General features: G+C 42.9%; 1 protein-coding gene across 5 annotated transcripts in view; it reads left to right on the forward strand.

The window, feature by feature from the left end:
* The window catches only part of IQSEC3 (IQ motif and Sec7 domain ArfGEF 3), a 103,066-nt gene that overhangs the window by 26,876 nt on the left and 56,677 nt on the right, over window positions 1-19,513 (forward strand). For all 5 annotated transcript variants that reach the window (XM_080564345.1, XM_080564348.1, XM_080564347.1 and 2 more), the window contains exon 2: window positions 16,974-17,054. In XM_080564345.1, coding sequence (XP_080420471.1) covers window positions 16,974-17,054 — 81 coding nt within the window. The remainder of the gene's footprint in view (window positions 1-16,973; window positions 17,055-19,513) is intronic.

Genomic DNA, 19,513 nt, shown 5'->3' on the forward strand with positions numbered 1-19,513 from the left:
AACTGCTCTTTTCCCTTCAGACAGGATTTACCTCTTGTGAGAAGTTCAGAATTGACATTACTGAGGTCTGAGGTTGCCTGTTTACCTCAGAAAACGAGCAGAGCACAGGCTGTGGCAGCTCAGGCTTCCATGGAATGCCTCAACAAATCATCTTCATCCTTCACCCAAAGGGATGTGCCGCGGGAGCACAGGGAGGGTTGTATACTTGCAGCGTGCCACCACTTCACTCTGTCAAAGCATCTTCAGCCCAAGGATGTCAAAGGGCTTTTCAGGTATTCCTAAATGATGTGCCTGGCATCTGCAAGAGGTTCACTGATCTCAGCAGATAGGGCAGCTAAGTACTACTGTTTTTTTCTTTGTTTGTTTGCTTGTTTCCCCTGAAAGTGAAGCACACACCTCATTCTACTGCAGGCTGTGCCTGCTCTCAGCATCAGCTTAAGGGGACACAGTAAGTCGTGTAGAACTTTGTGATGCTGGCACACAGTCTGTACGGATAAGTGGGATAATTCACACTTCTCTTGCTGTTGCTTCAGTCTTTTTGTGGCTCTTGCTGGATCATATGTTGTGGATTATACGTGAGCCACAGATTCCTCAGAACTGCGTCCTCACTCTCTAAACCCATACTCAAGAAGCATTCAGTATAGAATCATTAGGGGCTCTTAGGATCAGGCTGTTGATTCTGCTAGCCATAGAAAAATAATCCCATTTGAAAGTGTTTAGGATTGAATATAATTAGATGTGAAGACAGAGAGGACAATATAGACATTGCTAGGGGAGGCTGCTGCATGAGAAGCCATATTGTTTACTGATTCTCCTGCTTGAAATGGCAATAAATGACATTTCTCATGCAACAGACACAAGAATAAGATCTGTTCACAAGTAGGAAGTGCCTTAATTTGAATGCAGATAGCATTTCAGTCAGGACAACCCTTAAGAGCTGAATTGGCTAGGATTCACTGCAGGGGACTTGAAATCAGATCATATACAAACTCAGTGGAAATAGTGTTTTAGTGGGAGTTGGAGGAGATCCCAGATGAATAACAATTAGATTCGATTTCAACCCTTACTCTTGGCCAGCTGCTTCTTTTGTATATGCTGTGGAAGATTAAAAAGTTTGGAAACAGTATTCATGTGGCACCTTACCCCAGTGCTGGGGCATTCTCTGACGCTCTTCTCTATACCAGCAGTGCTAACAGTTTAATAAGACTAAGGTTCAGCATTTGAGAGTGTGATGCTGAAGAGCTGCATATAGCCAGGGTGCAGTCTATTTCAGTCAAATCCATTCTGCCTTGAGAAAACTTCAGGGACAAAGGATAATTAGATGTAGAATTGAAGCTTACTCGAGCAAGTAAGTGGCCAAAGACATAATAAGCTTTGTTTACCCTTTTCTGGCTAGCATACCGGTAACAGTTATGACGTTTCCTCTGAAAAGAGTAAAAATTACATACAGGCATCCAAACTCCCCCATTATATTGCATACCTTGGACTCTATACAGAGGTCTCCCTGTGCATCATTGGAAAGCTATGGAACTTCTGGAATCCTTTCAGCATTTTTCTGTATGGGGAATCTTCTTTTGTTTGTTTGCTTTGGTTCTTTTGTTTTTTAATGGGTAATCTTGGAATATGGTTACCTTTTGCTGGAATCTCTGATCCTGTCTCAGAACTGTTGGTAAGCTGATTGCGTAGAAACATTGCCACAGAACCTATGAGGTTTTCTAATAATTACAGCTGGACAAACTGATTCTAGAATGAGGAATATCACAAAGCTCATTGAATACATTATTCATTGATTTTCACTTTATTCACTCAGCTACAAAATGAATAAAAAACAAATTATAAAATGACTCAATTATTGTCATTTACCTGGCTACTGTATAAGAACAGTAGCTTCTGATATCAAGAGCTGCTTCTCCTGATAGCAAGAGCTGATACTCCCATTAAAGTTGTTGATCAGATAGGATCTACAAGTCTCCAAACCAGATATCTCTGTGCATAGGCTATTGTACGTGCTATTGATGCCAGTAAATTTGCAGTGATGTTCTATTTTGCCTAAAGCGTCCTTTTAGATGACTCTTCTCCACAAAATATAGTCTCCCATTGATACCTGAAATTTTTCACTAACACAAATTCATGCTGGTTTTGACTACTGATTTTTTAAAATAGCCTCATATCCAGAAGCACACGGATCAGCTCGGTGTTTTCGGCTATGTAAATAGTGAAAGCTGACTACTCCAGACAGCATCTTAACAATGGTACCTGAACCATGCAGTTTTATCATGGCATACAGTTACACACAGTGGCCGAAGCAGAAAAATAAACCCACTGTTTTTTCTCCATTGATGCCTCTTACACAATTCATCACTGTTTTGCAAAGAGGCTTAAGCTGTCCTGTGGCAGTAATCACTGTGAAATCTCCATAAGTGCTGGAAAAGAGTGGTCCATTCCAAGTGCAACCTAACCATGAGCCTTCAGTCTATGATGCAGCCTGGTTTTCTAGATAGAAATTTCTCTCTCTGTCCAACTAAGAATGGGTCACAGTTTGGATGTAAAATTGGGAATAGAATCCAAGTCCTGCCATGATAAGACCTGAAGAGAAATACAATCTCTTCCAGTTATTTGAAGAGCATTCCTTTGGCAAGACATGATTTTTTTTTTTTGCTATGTTAAAACCCTGCGGGTTCCAAAATAGCATCCCCCTGGAACACCCCAGCATACTCTTTCAGTGAGCCTTGTCTGTGCTGGAACAAAACTTTGGCAGTATGATCTTCACTGTCTGATTACTGCATAGTGCAGTGACAAGTAGTACACAAGAAGAGAATTGTTAAGGCTGTCATTGTTCCTAGACATAAAGGAATTAGAGCGCCCAGTAACTGAGGACATGGAAGCAATGTTTGAAATGTCTAATGAATTCCAGTTATTGCTTTAATTTACTTTGGGAAAAAAAGAGATGGTGGTGAGCCTTATGGGGTTTTCAACATGCCTGAAAGGGTGGAAGAATTCAATCGTTCTGCACAGGGGTGCAAAACCCAAGAAAACATCCTCAAATTCACAGTGGCATCAATTACTCTGAGCTTAGGAATTTGGAAGATATGTTTCAAATAAAGGAGAAAAACAATAAATGAGACACAGCCAAGTATCTCATTGCCCTTTATAGACAGAGTCATGGAGTGAAATAGCAAAGCAGTCAATACCACAGTTAACTAGAGGATAATTTTGCAAGGGGAAGAGAACAGGCTTTAGGATCTGCCCTTTCTTTAAAGAGACAAGCCTAAAGCTTTTTATCCACTTACTGCCCCCAGCCCTCCCACTCCACCATGCTCCCTTGAACAAGGGAGCCTGGCACCAGCAGAGGGAATTCCACAGCAGCATAATTTAAGAATGCCAGCACTAAGAGAAACTTGTGACTTGCAAGATTTTTTTTTTCTTTTTTTTTTTTTCAGTATTCAGCTTTATACAAAGTGCCTGTATCTCAGGACTGTAATTTATTTCTTTGTGCCACATACAGACACACACCAATACTTTCAATGACATTTCTTTGGTCTTTTTGTAAATATCACATAATACATCCTTGCTTGCAAAAGCAAAGATTCCTGATAGAAACTTACTTTCACAGTAACCCACCACATAATCTGCAAGTGTCCACTGATACTTTCCTCTTGCCAAGGTATCTCTTGCTTATGAAGTTTCATATCCCAGCAAGGTCTGCTGTTTGCTGAACCCTATTCCAGTTGCATTGTGGGCCTAACTGCTGCCACTCAGACCAAAGAGATAAATTTTTTAGCTTCTAGCTTAATTTAAAAATATGGTGGATAGCAATAAGCACATCAACAAAGTATGAGTTTATATGGCATGAGTAAGCACTGACTTTTAGCTGAGAGAAAACTGGTAGGAGAGGTACAATGAGAAGAGTAAAATGGAGTGAGAGGTAGGTTTTTACTGAGCTGGAGATCTGGTATATGATGGAGAGGTCAGCTGAGAAACAAGGAGCTATCAACAGAGCTATTCTCACCTAATCTGGACATGCTGTTGGCCAGTATATCAAAGGAACCATGACCCGGGAGGAGGCAGAGGTAATGAAAGTCTTAAGGAGGAGGTGTTTTTCTAGTTAAAATAGAAGGTGAATGTATAAAAGGTAGATTTGCTTCTCACTGCTATTTGCTTGTGGGTTTTGCAAGCAAGGCAGAGCAATTTTGGTCTCAAAAATAGGGGTTGCCCCTTCTTCACTTTATTCAGGAATTTTTGTCTGTTTGCTGTGAGGATGAATGCTATTCAGTGTTACTTGCCTTCCACTATAAATTGCATTTGATTCTTGTTATTAGGTGACTGCTGACTGTCCAGCAAGATTCTCACTTTACAGATGGTCCCAAGATCACTGTCCAAATGACCTTATGTGCCACATCCTGTAGAGACTATATAGTGGTCTACAGCTGCAACTCAAATTCTGCCTTTCTCAAAGGCGCACAGACAGTAGCCCAGGACTGCTTCCCTGCCTCTTCATACATTTCGAGAGTACATCTGCTGTGTAAGCATACTGGTCTCTGCTAACTGTGTAGGGAATCAGGTACTAATCCTTTAGTAGAGGATGTAGCAGTCACGGGAAGACAGGAATTGTGGCAATCCAGAATGAAGATGCACAGTATGAAGAATCATATCTCCCTGCAGGGTTGGACTGGGGTCGAGCAGCAGAGGTGCATGCAAACAGCATAGAACTAAATGACCCTGGGGACAGAGTACCCTTCCTAGCACAGTAGGGAGGGTATTTAGTCTCCATGGCACATTGTACAAACTCTATTTCATCTCCATGAAATAATGCAGTGACTAATGAATCTCTGTCACATTTTGTTTGATCTGAAGTCACCCTGAGAACAAGTATTATGTGTAGCTATGCCCTGGACACAAGGAGCTTTGTTTCAGCTACAAGCAAGGCTGATCCTCCTAGCCTAAAAGTGTGATAATTGCTCTCCCCCCTTCGTACCTGTCCTTACCTCTGGGCTTCTCACTGTTTGATTAAAATCTGTTTTGTACTAGGCTGTTTTTTCCTGTGAGTGGCTGCATTGTCTCTTCCCACCACCTTTTCTGCAGCTTTGGGAGCTCTTCATGCTCTACACGTTTTTTTATACAGAACAGCTGCTGCCAAAAGTGGAATTTCCCCCACCACACAACTTCCAAGGCTAAACTAGAGTCTAAGCAGAATCTGTTCATCACCAGAATCAAGATTTCAACGACTCCTCATGCTAAAGTAACCACAGATGCAGATGCTGCCACTTCTGTTGCTTCTTCCCAAGATGGGAAGTATTGTCACATTCCTAGCATATAGGGTCTGGAACCATCACTAATGTAGCTTCACAGCTGAAGTGTGAAAGCACAAATAGCACTGCCAGCTTATGCTGAGCCACATGGTGTCAGCTTATGCTACCGCCCTGTTGGCACTAGGGTACTGAAGCAAACTTGTTAAATCTCAGTTGCTAGAGGAGATTGCACAGCTGTAAGTACCACAAGGTCGGCGTTGGACATCTTGTTTTAGGAGCAGAAGAACAATCAGTCCCCCAGCTTCTCACTCTGATTTCCAGTAATTGTTTTTGCAACTTTCCTGGAACATCTTGGTGGAAGTCAGGCTTCTATAGTTCAGGAGAATCTTTTATTTTTATGTTTCCAGAACCACTCTTATATATATATATTCCAAATAAAGGGAAAGATAAAAGGACTCCAGCACATGGTGGGAAGCTCAAAGCTATATTATGTAGAGAATTGCAATGGGTTTGTAAGTCAGATGTTTTTGTAAGTTAAGACTCCCCACAAGGCACAAGCAAGCTGCAGTAAGGCACTGCGGGGAGATCCAGTGGTACATACAGACATAAGCAGCTCATCAAGATGAGCTCTACATTTGGTTGCAGATGCAGGCTACATAGGTTTCCAGAGTCATCACTGACTGAAGCACTGTTCTTTTGGTCAGGTATATGAGAGTAAGCTGACATTTGTATCTCAGTTCTGAGATAGGGCATGGATGAATAATTAGTGTATGTTACGTATCGGGTGAAGAAGTGATACCTTTGGCATCACTTGTGATCAAGTGATCAAGTGATGCCTTTGGCAGAAGTGTGATGAATTTTTCCAAATGCTCCCCCACCATATGGGGAGTATAAAGTAATCCAACTCCTGGAACTAAGAGCAATCTAAACTGTCATCATCATGATAAATTGACTTTACAGCATGTCCTAATAGTGTTAAAGCCTAGGAATTACTGAGCAGTTAAGATGGGGAAAAGGAGCATATTTCATAACTTTTCCAAGTCTTAGAACACTACATTAATTCCACATGCTGTTCTGCTCTCCTGGCAAGGTCAGTAGCTTATAAAGCCTCAAGAAACTGGGAAGTCTCCTCTTAACCCAAAAGTAAGTATCCATGGTGTTCAACTGCTGAGCATACAAGTTCTGTCCCCTTCCCACCTGCATTGCTGTCAAATGATGCATTCCTTCCAGTGCAACTACATAGGCAAATTCGTCTGCTCTTGGTGTCAACCAGCTGCTGTTTCCACAAACAGTCTTGAGCATTACCTGTTTTCCATAAGTCAAAACCCTGATGGAAGTTCATGTGTCTGTGTGGAAGGGAAATGGAGAAATTAGATTTCCCCTGAAGCAATGGTTATTATTCCTGTCTGTCATCTGAGGCATTAGAATCAGCTGTGCAACTGGTTCTGCCCTGTCCTCTGCTCTTCCCCGTTCCACACCAGAAGCATCCCAGCTTTGAAGCAGTATCTGTAGAACAGAAAAATTTAGTCTTGCATGTGCCACCAAGCAGCCTATGTCAAATTCTGCATTCCTAATTCTCCTTGTGCTTCTCAGCCAGGAAACTACACCACCTTCAACTGTAGGTGCCATTGAAGCAACATGGACAAGACCCAGGTAACTGCAGGTATAATAGCCACTGGGTTTCCAAAGCCAGGACCCCAAAACAAGGGCCTGAAACAGTCTTCTGTAAGCCAAGCCAAGCCAGGCCAAGCTAGGCCTTGCCTTACCTCTTTCTCACTGAATTCAACTGCACTAGTCTTGTTATACTGTTTTGTGTCAAGCCTCAACATACAGTAGGGTCTGAGCAGCTCAGTAGGCAGCAGGATTTACCCCACAGAACAGCCTTAATAATCTTTGGTGAGTATGCAGAATAAAACCACTATGGAAATATAGTACATCAGCCCCATGTGGTAGTAACAATCTCCTAGTCACTGTGCTGCTGGTGCAATTCACTGTCGTCCTAGTCTGGTATCCAGCACTGAAATCAGAGTAGCCTGTAAGGGCACAGGACTGCAGTCCTACAAGAAGCAAATCTGTCCATGCATTTCCAGGCTGGTGCAAGTCTGCAGAATGCAGTGTTGCTAAGATGCATGAAGAGCTCGGTGGTGAGCCATTTCTGTGTATGCAATTTGCATGTTTATGGGATTCTGAATTATTGAACAGGAGTCTTTCATATAGATTTGTGTCATTCTCCAGTGCTGAGGGGCAGCTTGGTTTCAGTCTCTAGAAAATTCCAGGTCTTTCTTCTTGTAGTAAGGGGTTAAAATAAGCCACATGAGAGAGCAGCCAGTAAAAGTCTAAGCCTGATTACAAACAGATCTAATACTGTCATAACAAAAATCCTTTTACTGAGTCCAATTCTGACACTTATTCAAAAAGTAAAAATAATTTATTCCTACTGAGGAAGAGACGTAATATCCATTTATATCTTGCAGTCCCAGTAATTATGAGAAGGGTTGCCAATTCCCTAACACAAACCTCAGCTTTTTTGCAGTGTTCCTACATATTAGCCCAGAATAGGAGAGGAGAAAAAGGTGTTTAGTCTGCTAGTAGAGCATTCAGGCGGAGTGCTAGTTCTGGATCTCTTTAGGAGGACCACATACTCATTGGTGCTAGGCTGACAAACTGTAATTACTATATGAAGAACTGGAGGCGATTTGGAGAATGCTCATCAGTGTAATTAAAAGTGAGCTTTTGCCAGCTACTTCCATTTTATATAGTTATAAGTCTATTATTTGAACAAAGACGAAATGGCTTTTGTATAGTACAAAATAGAAGAGGTATGAAAAAATGTTTAAAACCTACAAAAGGATGCTACCAGCATGCATTTGCACGCATGTAATTATTCCATTCCATGTATAACCTTTAAAAGAAATAATGGTATTAAAGACAGTTGAAACTCAGGAATACTGTCTTGGAAAAGATCAGATGCTATCTTGAATGTGGTGTTGTATGCATACACCATATTTCCATTAAGAAATTAATTCATACAACTTCTGTTTATGGTAATTATTTCATTGAAACGATTTCTGGAACTTACATAACCTCCCCCTCACACACGCTTCAGATTTATATAGCAGCTTCCTATTTGCAATATTGGAAGTATAGTTTTGGCTACAACGTATTAAACCTCTCTTCACTCCCAGGAAGTGTTACATGTGTCACTAGAGGATCCTCTCCATGTGGTTAGCTGCACACATACATTTAGAATATTGGATTGCTCTTTTATACAGTAGCTGTTCTTCCCGAATACCACTATTCACCCTGTTAGCCAGAGCAAATGGTATCGTGGTTTTTCTATCACAGTAAGTCATCAACTATTTCCACTCCTGTTGGGAGATCTAAACAAGACTGGTAGTGCACATTTGGCACAGTCCAATATACAGCATTTCCTCCCACCAAAGCTGCTTTGCATTCTTCCTCAGTGCTTGCAGAGCACCACTCTAATTAGCAGACAACCATGCTCTGTGTGACTGGTGTTCCTTTTGAGGAGAAAAATCTAATTTAAATGGAGTGAATGGACTCCCCATTGACATGTGTTTCAAAGATAGTTCAGGAGAGGCAGCTCCCCAAGCCCTCTGGCAGCTGGTGACAAACTCACTTCTACCCAGGAAGCTTCTTCCTGGGTACTGCTTAGCAAGTACGATCATTTCCCTCATCCTAGTTCCTACTATGCCTTAGGAAAGAAATTAATGGCAAGAAGGAAGCTTCTGAGTGAATCACTTCTGCTGAGCAAATATGAGAGCATGAGAATCATCCCCATAAACCTAAGAGTATTTCCTTGGTTAATAATTCTGCAAGAGACACCAACATAGTTACATCAGAGATAAAAGTATCCCTGTCCAGAGAGCTTCCAGTAGTGCCAGCATCCTAGCTTCTCCCAGGCCATTCAGATGTCCCAAACCAGACTGTTTTGTTCACCTCAAGTAGACTACTTTTTCCAAATCTCCTCAAGTTGCTGCCTTTTATTAAAAGCACAGCGTGTGTATGCAATCCATTATGTTTACTGCTTTAAGGAACAGACTTTCTTTGTGCAGTAGATACCTGATCTCAAGCTTCTTCCTCTGGACACTTCCTGTCACCCAGATTGACTCTGGTTATAGTGAAGTTAGTCCATAGATAAATGAGAGCAAGCGTATCATTCTTACCTCACCTTAAGTAGATTATTTCATACGACTGTAGCAGAAGCACCAAAAGCCACCAAACTGCACAAAGAGTAATGCACCACTTACCAAGAGAAATAATGGAAGTGGGTCCAAAAGCTGGCCCCAGGCTTTGCTTCTGGGTGTAACAATGAGGCTATTTCGCAAACTGGACCCAGAAGCCAGACTGGACTCTCCCTCTTCATCTGATTCCCGGGGTCTGCATGAATACCAGCTGTTCCTTACATTCCTTTTGCTGCTCTTGCCCGTTTCTAGCACATAAGGGAAATCCTGGCAGTCAGCCCAGCCACTCCTTGTGGGCTTAACAAATGGATTAGATTTTCTTCAACTGTTTCAGGGTAACAAAATGGACTTGTCAGCAGCAATTTTCCCTGAATAAAGTGAGTCTGCAGGTGACATCTTTCCAATCTTCCTCACTCTTGCTAGTGATGTCTGGAGCCCAGATCCTTGGGGAAGGAAATTTCTGTCAAGTAGGCTGTCACCGATAAGAGAAAAGAGGAGAGTGTCTCGGTCTACAGCAGAGGAGCAGACCCCACTGAGCTAGAACACGAGAGGCCACAGCTCGTATTTGCCGTCTCCTGGGCACATTACTGACTCTGACCCCAGCTGCCCCAGCTTCTGTTCAGGAAGATATGGCATTAATATCTCCATCCCTAGAAGCAGATGGTGATAAGTGAACGGCATATTTGACATATCTGTTATAGTCACCCACCCAACCAAAAAAAGATCAGATCACACCAGCATTGGCTCAGATCTTCTTCCTTCAACACAGGAAATTCCGTTTCCTCAGCACGGTGCCTTGTGCTTATCCTTACAAGCTGTGCTGTTCTGAAGAACCCGCAATAGCTCAAAAACGTATTTGCGTCAGCGTGTCATATTGAATTTTCACTTTTCAAATGTAGCATATGTGTATGATATTCTAAATTACTGAGGTGAATTTGTCTTAAAATATTTTATGGGGTCTCTAAAATCAACATATTCTGGTGAGAAAGAGGAACTACTCTGTCAGTGGGACTCCCTTCTTCATCCTGTCCTCTAGCACTAGAAAGACAGATTTATAGCAATGCTAGAAGAATATGATCAGGGAGTCAATGCCAGGTGTGTAGAACAGGTATGAAGTGGTTCCGCAGAGACTAGAATGCTATATGTAAACCCTTTACAAATATAGCACTGACCTTCCAGATAACTAGGGAACTAAAGATAGTCACTGCTATTTGAGGAGATGTTTCTGATGAAGGTGTGGAAGCAGTGATGACTTGCAGAGCAAAGTAAATCTACAGCCATAAAAACAATAGAGTGGAGTCCATCAGGCTTAGAAGGAGTTAAAGAGCTTGAAGTCCAGAAATGACCTTGAATTTGTTTTTTAACTATGTATGGTTCCTCTGTGACATAAACTTTGCCTATAGTGAACTTTCTCCAAAGTACCAATCTAATGACCTACAAATGAGACCAGAAAGTAAGATAGCTAAAAAGTTTTAGTGGAGGGTATTTTGGAGAGAAAAGTGTAGGATGGGGAAGAATCAGCTAGTTGCTGAAAGGTACTCTTCTTTTGGAAACACAGCCTCTTTCAGATCTCACCTATGCAGTTACAGGTTTAATGAAGTCAGAAATAGATCTAACACAGGAGGGAGGTGACAGAAGGAGTAAGACCTACAGCTAATCTTAGCTAGGTTGTATCACAGCTCTGTTGGTAGGGATAGCAATGAGCTATACATTTTGGGGGAGTCAGAAGTAAGATTGTGCAACTGACCTTTCATAAACTTACCACTGCTAAATAGATCCTGTTTATTGTTCTCCAGCCCTTGTCTTAGGAAAGATAACAGCCAGTAAAACCTCATCTGAGATGAATTCAGTTCTCCTTTGACTCCTTCTGCCTTAATCTTCCCCTTCTAAGCCATGCTTTTCTGTGACTCCATCTGTTCTCATGCCAGCTATATGAAAAAATACAAGATAAAGACAAGTAGCAAAAGACTCTAGGAAAGTTGAGATATCCAGCACTACAAAAACTTACTTTTGCCAGTCTTTAGCTTTTCTTCAAAAAGTGAAGTTTTAAAGAGAAACCAGAGGGGCTATGTGAGTTGGACTGCATATTTACTGACGTAACATTACTTGAGGGAGCACCATTTGCCTTTCATCATTGTCAGATTTCTAGACTGATATATATTTGTGCCAAGGTCAAGGCTACTGAATATGCAGGCCTGTAGGGCCCAAGTACCAAGCCACAGAAGTTAGGCACCTACTGGCAGCTGGGGGACCCAGTGATCTTCACTGTCTTTGCACTAGGGGACATGCCAGCTATGCAACATAACAGGCGAGTACATCAGTCACGATCAACACGGGGTGATGCAGCATGTTCGAGAGAAGCATGCTCTGTGTACTCACAGTGAGAGCAGTTTTCACTCTGTCTTGTTCTGGCATTCCTTGTAGTCTAAAATCATTCGTGCAGGAATGAACGATTGTCTGTGGGAATGGACCATACTGGATATTTGTTTAATTGAAGCTGACCGATGGAGAACAGGGAGCACCACGGATTTCTGTATGCTGGCTGGGTTGGGGGTTTGCTTTTTTGCATTGTGGGAGAAGATGAAAGAGGGGTTAGAGTTTTTTACCTTAATACAGCTCTCAGCAGATGGGTCTCTATTTTGGGACAGCTGAAATCAGCGACAAACTAGTGAGCGCTGATGCTTTGGATGGTCAACAAGACTGAATGAACGTGAAGCCTCAGGTGCTTGTTTTAAGAGAAGATACAGTATTATGGCAATTTTAGGAAAGTTTGCACACCTTTGGACCTGTGGTGTGCAATCTAGTTAGCAACAGAGACTTTCAGTTTTTGGAGCTGAACACTTGTACTGTCTGTAACAGCAGTTTTTAAGAGAAAAGAGGCTTGGCTCTTTGGGATCCACAGCTGTAAAGGCCAAGGTAACATGAGTCAGAGGATCTCTTTGCAGCACAATCCAGCTTTCTAAGAAGCCAAAATGGTAGAGCTAACTCCTGCGCCAACGAGTCAGCTCATGCTAGCCAGAAGGTTTGGCACAGGCCTCTCTGAAGTTTGTCACAGAGCAGAAATTGTTGCAGCCAAACTTCATCCACAGATATCCCCAGTGAAGTTGGAGGCAGCTGGCTGGAGGATACCTCTTGTCAGGAGCAATGTTAGAGACAGCTAAATAAAAGTCAGTCAGTTGTTTTCTCTCAGAGGAGAGGAAGCTGATGTTTCAATTGACAACACAGGTTACTACTGGGTCAAGTACAGCTATCTCTGCATTTAAGATAGGTCTGGACTGTCAAATCCTTGCCTCTGGAGCATGCGTCCCAGCTAGACAGAGCAAGGCACTGACAGGCTCAGACTGTTCCCAGTTCTCCTCTTGCATCTTTGCTTGCCTTTGTCCTGTGCTGCTCCTCCGCACACGACTCACATACTGCTGGCAGCATTTACCTCAGTAGGCACTTCAGCATGCCTCCCCCTCTCCATTTGCCTTTTTCTCTTTTGTACCATCCGACTCGTCTTCACTCTCCCAGAACACCTTCCCTTCTTGCTGGCTTTGTTCTTCCAGCTTTTCTTTGGGGCGCAGCCCAAGTGATGACCATTTGCTTGGTTTTAAAGCAATACATTGCAAACACAACAGTTAACTGTATCCTGACAGACAGGAGAAATCATCTCTCTTCCTGATCACCTGCCTGCTCTGCCTAACACATTGTTTTTTTAGCAACAGTCTCTGCAATGGTTTGCAAGCCTGAGAAATGCAAGGTAGAGGACACAGAGGAAAAGACAGAAAGTCAAAAAGCAAGCTCTAGGCCTACCCTTTTAACTGAGGAACAATTACCAACTATGAAATATTTAAAAAGAAAGAAACTACAGATCAGCACCCCAAAGTAATGAGTCTGAATCAACAGCCACCGGACTGAAGACACATTGCCTTCCTCCCTGTTTTCCAAAGGCAAAACAAACCTTATGCTTTCTGGTGTTTAACTCCTCAGAGACTGCACACTCAAATTTTATGTAGCATTGCTGACTTCTGAAGTCAGATTTGTTTAAAAACTAAATAAAAAGAAAGCAGAAAAAGAAAAAAAAAACATCAAAAGACTTACACCGACTTCAGAGAGGTACTAAATATCTCAAGACTTATTTTAAAGCTGCAAAGGTTGACAGCACCACAGGGGAATGAAATCCTGGTAGCCACCAGCCATTACAATCCTGCCAGGCCCTCTTCACAGCATCAAAAATAACATCTTACCTGAAGACTTCACAGAGTTAAAAAGAGAGCTGCTTCCTAGAGCACTTACTTTGGGCTCAGAAGTGATAGCAGGGCCCTGAGACACTTGCCTTTTTCACCCAGATAAGAGCTCCTTTGTCCAGATGGCAATTAATACGGCCTCTTCAGGGTGAGAACAGGTCCATTTCTTTTATAGCCTGTCAGCTCTTCCTTTCCCAGATCCTTCCTGGGTTATGCATGCCATGCTGTAAAGGCGAGGGGCTCACTTTTCACACAGATTTGCAAGGCATCAGATATGTGCAGGATCAAGAGGTGGAAAGAAAGAGGAAGATGAACAGGGATAGACTTCAAGATGGAACCCATTTTCTGTGACGTGTGCCTGAGTAGGTCAAAAGAGGAAGAGATACAAGTTGTAAAAGAAGAATGTGAGTAGACCCAAAGTTGCAACTGCACCTGGGTATTTGGGAAACTCATATGTAGTAAGAGTAGTAAGATATCGTTCCTTGCCCACAGGGAAGAGAAAGTTCAGCACTCTTGGAACATCCCTTTACACTGTGTATCTGTTGGGCAGTGCCTGCTCCTCATCACCTCCTGGGGCACTTCTCCTTGGGTGTCATGGCCCTGGACTCATGGATCCCAAATGGCATGGAGGCAGATATCTGCCTATGGGCATAATCAATACCTGGTAGTGGTATGTAAGCTGTGAGACTACTCCAGAGATATTGGGATCTCAGAGATTCAAGAGACTCTGGTTTGGTCAGAAAATAGCCAAGGTTAGTGTAAAACCAAAGTCAACAGCTGACTGTGCAGCTGCAAAGCTCGGAGCATCCTGATTCTCTGAAGAGCACTTGTGAGATGGTTTTTCTTAAAATGTCCACGGAACACTGAGCCTAAAGTCCTGTAACTTAACGCCACTCTTCCTGGCCCCGTTTCCCCAGTACTTTTCTCTTTGCGTCTATCCTGATAATTAGCTAACAAGGCATTGCATCTCTATACAATCTTCTGTTTCTCAGGTTTTTGTCTGTACTTTTTCATTCCTCTTTTTCCCTATGTTTTCCCTCCCTGTTGTTTGCTTTCTTTATGTGTAATTAGCAAGCTAAGTGGTGCATCTGATGTTAGGCAGACGACAGTGCAGACTGCATAGGGAGTTGAGCAGAACAAAGAGCCAGGTGAATGGAAAGACTGGAAACCTGATGGCCCCTGTCCAAAGGACTACTTGTACGGTATGGCTGTGCTAGAGCTTTGGGATATGGGGACATGGACCTTCCAGCAGCTTGCTGGGAAGTCCAGGTAAAACCGTGATTTGAAGGATCTTTGATCTTTGTCAAACCTAAGATGTCACCAGATAATTTTAGTCTGATGATTCAGCGTTTTCTGCAAAAACAAAATTTTATCAGAAAATTCCTTTTTCCTAAACACTTCTAGCTGGAAGCAGAGCAACAAGATGTAGGAGCTTGAGTATTTGTGTAAGTCTGCTTGAGTGTAGGCTCAAAAGTGACCTTACCACCTGCTTCAGTAAAAAGACAACACAGGTAGTTTATGTACACACTAGACAGACAGGTACTTGCCACATGATAAGTTTGAATATAAAAAAATGTAGTGAGAATCAGCAATAACCAGGCTGGCAGGAGAGAAGGTATATGAGCTGGGTAGTTACAGAAATGGAAGATCAGGAGATGAATGTGGTATGTCACACAAACATGTCCCTTCTTTTCTAGCAGGCTGCATGTCACAGGCAGGTACCTAGGGCATGGACAGAGATCGGAGAGGTAAAGCTAACACTTTCTTCTTCACCTTGCTGAGTTCCTCCTACTAATCCTGTTGCTTCTAGGGAAAGATGCCTTTTGACAATGCATTGGGAGTCAAGGAAGCAGAAGAACTGAGCAGTTTGTTATATTGAACTAGCTGAGAGGCTGAAATGTGGTGGTTGTGAGGAGGATCATCGTTGTCTGTAATTTAGCTGTCTTTGTGGCCAATCTCTGTCATATTTTGAGAAAGACAAAGGCAATAAAATTCACATTTCAGAGTGACAGAAAGTGTGGCATGACCATTGGAAGAATAAGGGACCCCATGACAAGCCAGGAGACTTAGCTTTACTGCTTATGTCTGGGCTAGAAGCTACAAAAATATTTTTAAAATGAGATGACCCCATCTGAGCCCTGGGTCTCCGCAGTAGCACTGAGAACAGAGCTCTAAGTGCTGTTCCACAGACTTGGAGACAGGGTGATTTGTGCCATCTGAGGGTTCAGCCTGCTTTGTGTCACCTGCTTTTCTTATTCTCTTCTTTTCAATACCGTTCATCTAGTACTTTTTTGCCTGCCACTGTGTCTCTTTTTAGTGACTCCTTTTCATTGATGAAGGTCAGGGTGTTCAAAGTTGGCTGTTGATTTGTGCTGCCTCTGACACCTCAAGGGTCCACAAGGAACTATTTTGAAAGGATCTAATTTTCAGAAGCGCTGAACAGGTCTTCCTGTCTTCCTGGGTTCCAGTGCTATGGTAGTTGCCCAACAACCCTTAAGATGAGGCTCCTTAGAAATATTTCCAGGCAAGAGACCCAAGAGTATGTCACTCAAGATTAGTGAACAGTTTTGGAAAGCTCAGTCTAGCATTTCTGTCTTTGGATGAGTTCTTTTGCCTTTCTCATCTAATAAACACATTTTTAGCCTTTTGTTTTCCTATTTTCCTCAGGTTCGTTACTTATGTTTTTGTTTTTCTTTGCTGTGATCTCTTCCTACTTTCTGTTCTTCTCATGATCGCAGCCCACCCTCTTGTGCTTGTCATGTCAGTTTTTCTCTACTGTTATTGGCAATCTCCAGTATTGATGTGCTAGGGCCATTTTTGTGCTTAAGAGAGGCTTCAGGAGAAATGTCTTCAGAGTTAATTCAGCCATTGCCATGAAAAAAAAAAATCAACTTCTTTGCATTTAAATTTTACAGGAACCGTATCTAAGGAAACACGTCTAAGGAGATGTTTGTGTCCCAAACTAAATAAACATTAGAGACTGGCAAACCTATTTTTCATGAAATGTATGGGATCATGATACAGATAATGACAGAAAAAAAACCTTCCCATTCGTGTGCTTTTGACTGTTCTCTACAGTTTCACCTCAGCAGAGGGGAGAGTAAAGGAGAGGTATAAAATTGCTAGCCCCCTTATCTCCCACTCCCTAACATCTCAGAGTGTAAAACATTCATGTAATAATCAGGTTTCTCTTTCAACATCATTGGGTGTCACCATCCCCTTGGAACAGACCTGAGTTTTCTGCTGAGTGAGCTGAACACTAACCTGTTTGTTTTTTTTTTTTCTTGCAGGAATGAAACTGTTTTACACCAGTTCTGTTGCCCAGCAGCTGATGCAGAGCAGAAGCCTTCATCTCCAGACTCCTCTCCAAGGTGGGAAGCTGCTGCTAGTGAGGTCTTTTCTTGTTCATCCTCTCCTGCTTTCTCATCACCCATCACTGATCTTCCTGCCCCAGAAAAAACTCACATATTATACACCCTGACCCAATTCCACCCTCCCTTATGCCCCACATCCCCAGCACTGCTGTCCCTTTCTTTTTGCTTACAGAGATTGCTCCTTCAGTGTAATTGCTCACAACCCATCTCTGGCCTCCACTTACACACCCCTGTGTGCCTCCAAACAGAAAGTTTCAGCCTCTCTTCCAACATTTGCTTTCATCAACCCACATTCCCCCTTGTATCTTTTTTTACCTTCCTGCATCACTTTGGCAGTGATATACACGTGCCTCACTCTTCTCCTTCAAATTAGTTACCCCACATTGTAAGGTGCCTGGGCACACAGTAGTATAGACCTTTAACCTCCAGCAAAAGTCACCAAGAAAGTCAGAGTTCTGCCTAACACTGGCACACATGGTATCTATTTTGTCTCTCCCATGCACACCTGGGGTGAGAGTTGACCTCTCAGAAATGCCCTGCTGGGATCTCACTTGTTCACAACAACTACTAGGGCTGAGGCAGCCTGAAACAGAGGGGTGCGGTTTTACATAACACACAGCTGAAATGATTTGAGCTTGCCAGCGATGGTCAGTTATAGGCTGGTGCTATTAACCATTACCAACTTGTATTCAGTGCAGGTAGGGTTGGGCACACCAGCACTTATCACAGCTGTCCTTCATCAGTGGAGGACATCAGTGCCAAAACCTAAGGGTCCAAGGAGTACATCAAAATTACTCGAGATGCACATACTGGATATAGTTTCCATGCTTGCCTTGTTCCTCCATTCTTGCCATCTCCTTCTCCACTCACAGCCTCTTACACCATTTCACAGACCTGCTCCTTTTTGTCATGCCTCATCAGCCTTCTGTCAACAGTAAACAGATTTCTCTTTAAAGATTTCCCTCATCACACTGCAAGACTTTTACATCTGGCATTTGGCATCAGTATAAGAAGCCCAAGTTACAGGGGAGGGCTCTGGGCAGAATGGGGCAGCTGAATTGCAGTAGTGAGGCTTACATCATTTTTGAAATGATATTTCTCTTGCTCGTTCTGCTCACTGGAGCAGGCTGTGATTTCTGATTTCCTTCAAAGGAAAAGTGTAAGTGCTAGACAACTGTGAAGAGAATAGGCATACGTGCACATGGGTATGGTCAAAAGTAGGCTTCAGCCACACTTGAAGACAGGGTAAAGGAGCAGGACCCCTCATTCCCATTTGTGTATGAGGATGGAAGGGTTAGCACCCTGTGCTGAGAGCTGTCAAGGATTGGTAAAGTTTGTGTGACAGCCCTGTGGGATGTCTGCAGCTGCATCTCAGTGTCACATGGGGAGGTACTGGCAAGGAAAAGGAAACAACAGAGGTTGCTGTGGTAGGGACAGCCACCTCTCCCTTGCATTTCTCAAAAGAGAGGGTTTTGATCACATGCTCTGTTTTGTCTAAACCAAGGCTCGATTTTGCCTTAGCTAGCTGCCATCATACCCTGATCCTTGACCCTGCCCCATTCTTGTCCCAGCCTCCATCTTATTTCTGATCAGCTCCCTTAGTTTGTAACATTTTCTTATCCTATGAGGCTGTCATTCCCACAGTGCCTTAAGCACTAGGTGAATTTTTGTCATGCTCATGTGTCATATTTTCTTTTTCCAGCCTAGTGACTCCCAAAGACCCTACCCATTCCTTGAGCCTCAGTTCACCTGCCCTCTGTGTACTGGGAACCACCAAATTTCTCACCTGGGATTTGGCATGTAAATCAAAGAGAAAATGATCATTTATTCCATTAATTTAACAACTTGGAAAATTGCATCCAAAGATGCAGAAGGTCAGAAGTGGAGATGAGTGACACTGACCCATTGACCCAGCATGTTGCATCTGGGCTTCCAGTTGAGGGCCCTCTCATACTGCTCTATGCTGTCCTTTTTGTGTCACCTAGACCGTCTTTTTCAGCTTGTCCCACTCTGTAGGTCCCCTGCTTTCCTTACTTTCTTTACACAGCTTTCTCTTTACCATTTCTAATGCCCCTAGGCTAGACCCTAGTAGCAGACTGAGCCTGTCTGTGTGTGACGCACTATTCTGTGTAGAGACAGACATGGTTAAAGCCACCATGGCTATTTGAAGACAAAATATTCAAGAAGTCTTTTGCTTTTTGAAAGAGAGCAGCATTTATATGCGATCCCTGTATGAGGTGGTGTCAGGTGAGAAGAATATTCCTGCTTCCCACACTGTGCCACTGGAAAGGCAGAGAACATGCGGGACTATTGAAATCAGTGGTCAGCTTTGTGTTGGCCAGACCACACCTCCTAGCCTCCACTAGGTCCTGCAGTCTTCCATGGGCACCCTTCATTCCTGAAGTTACATATACAGTGCAGTGAGGAGGGCAAGAGAAATGCAGAGCAGGAAAACC

Source organism: Anser brachyrhynchus (genome assembly GCF_964034855.1).
Source record: "Anser brachyrhynchus genome assembly, chromosome: 1".
Classification (NCBI taxonomy): Eukaryota; Metazoa; Chordata; class Aves; order Anseriformes; family Anatidae; genus Anser; species Anser brachyrhynchus.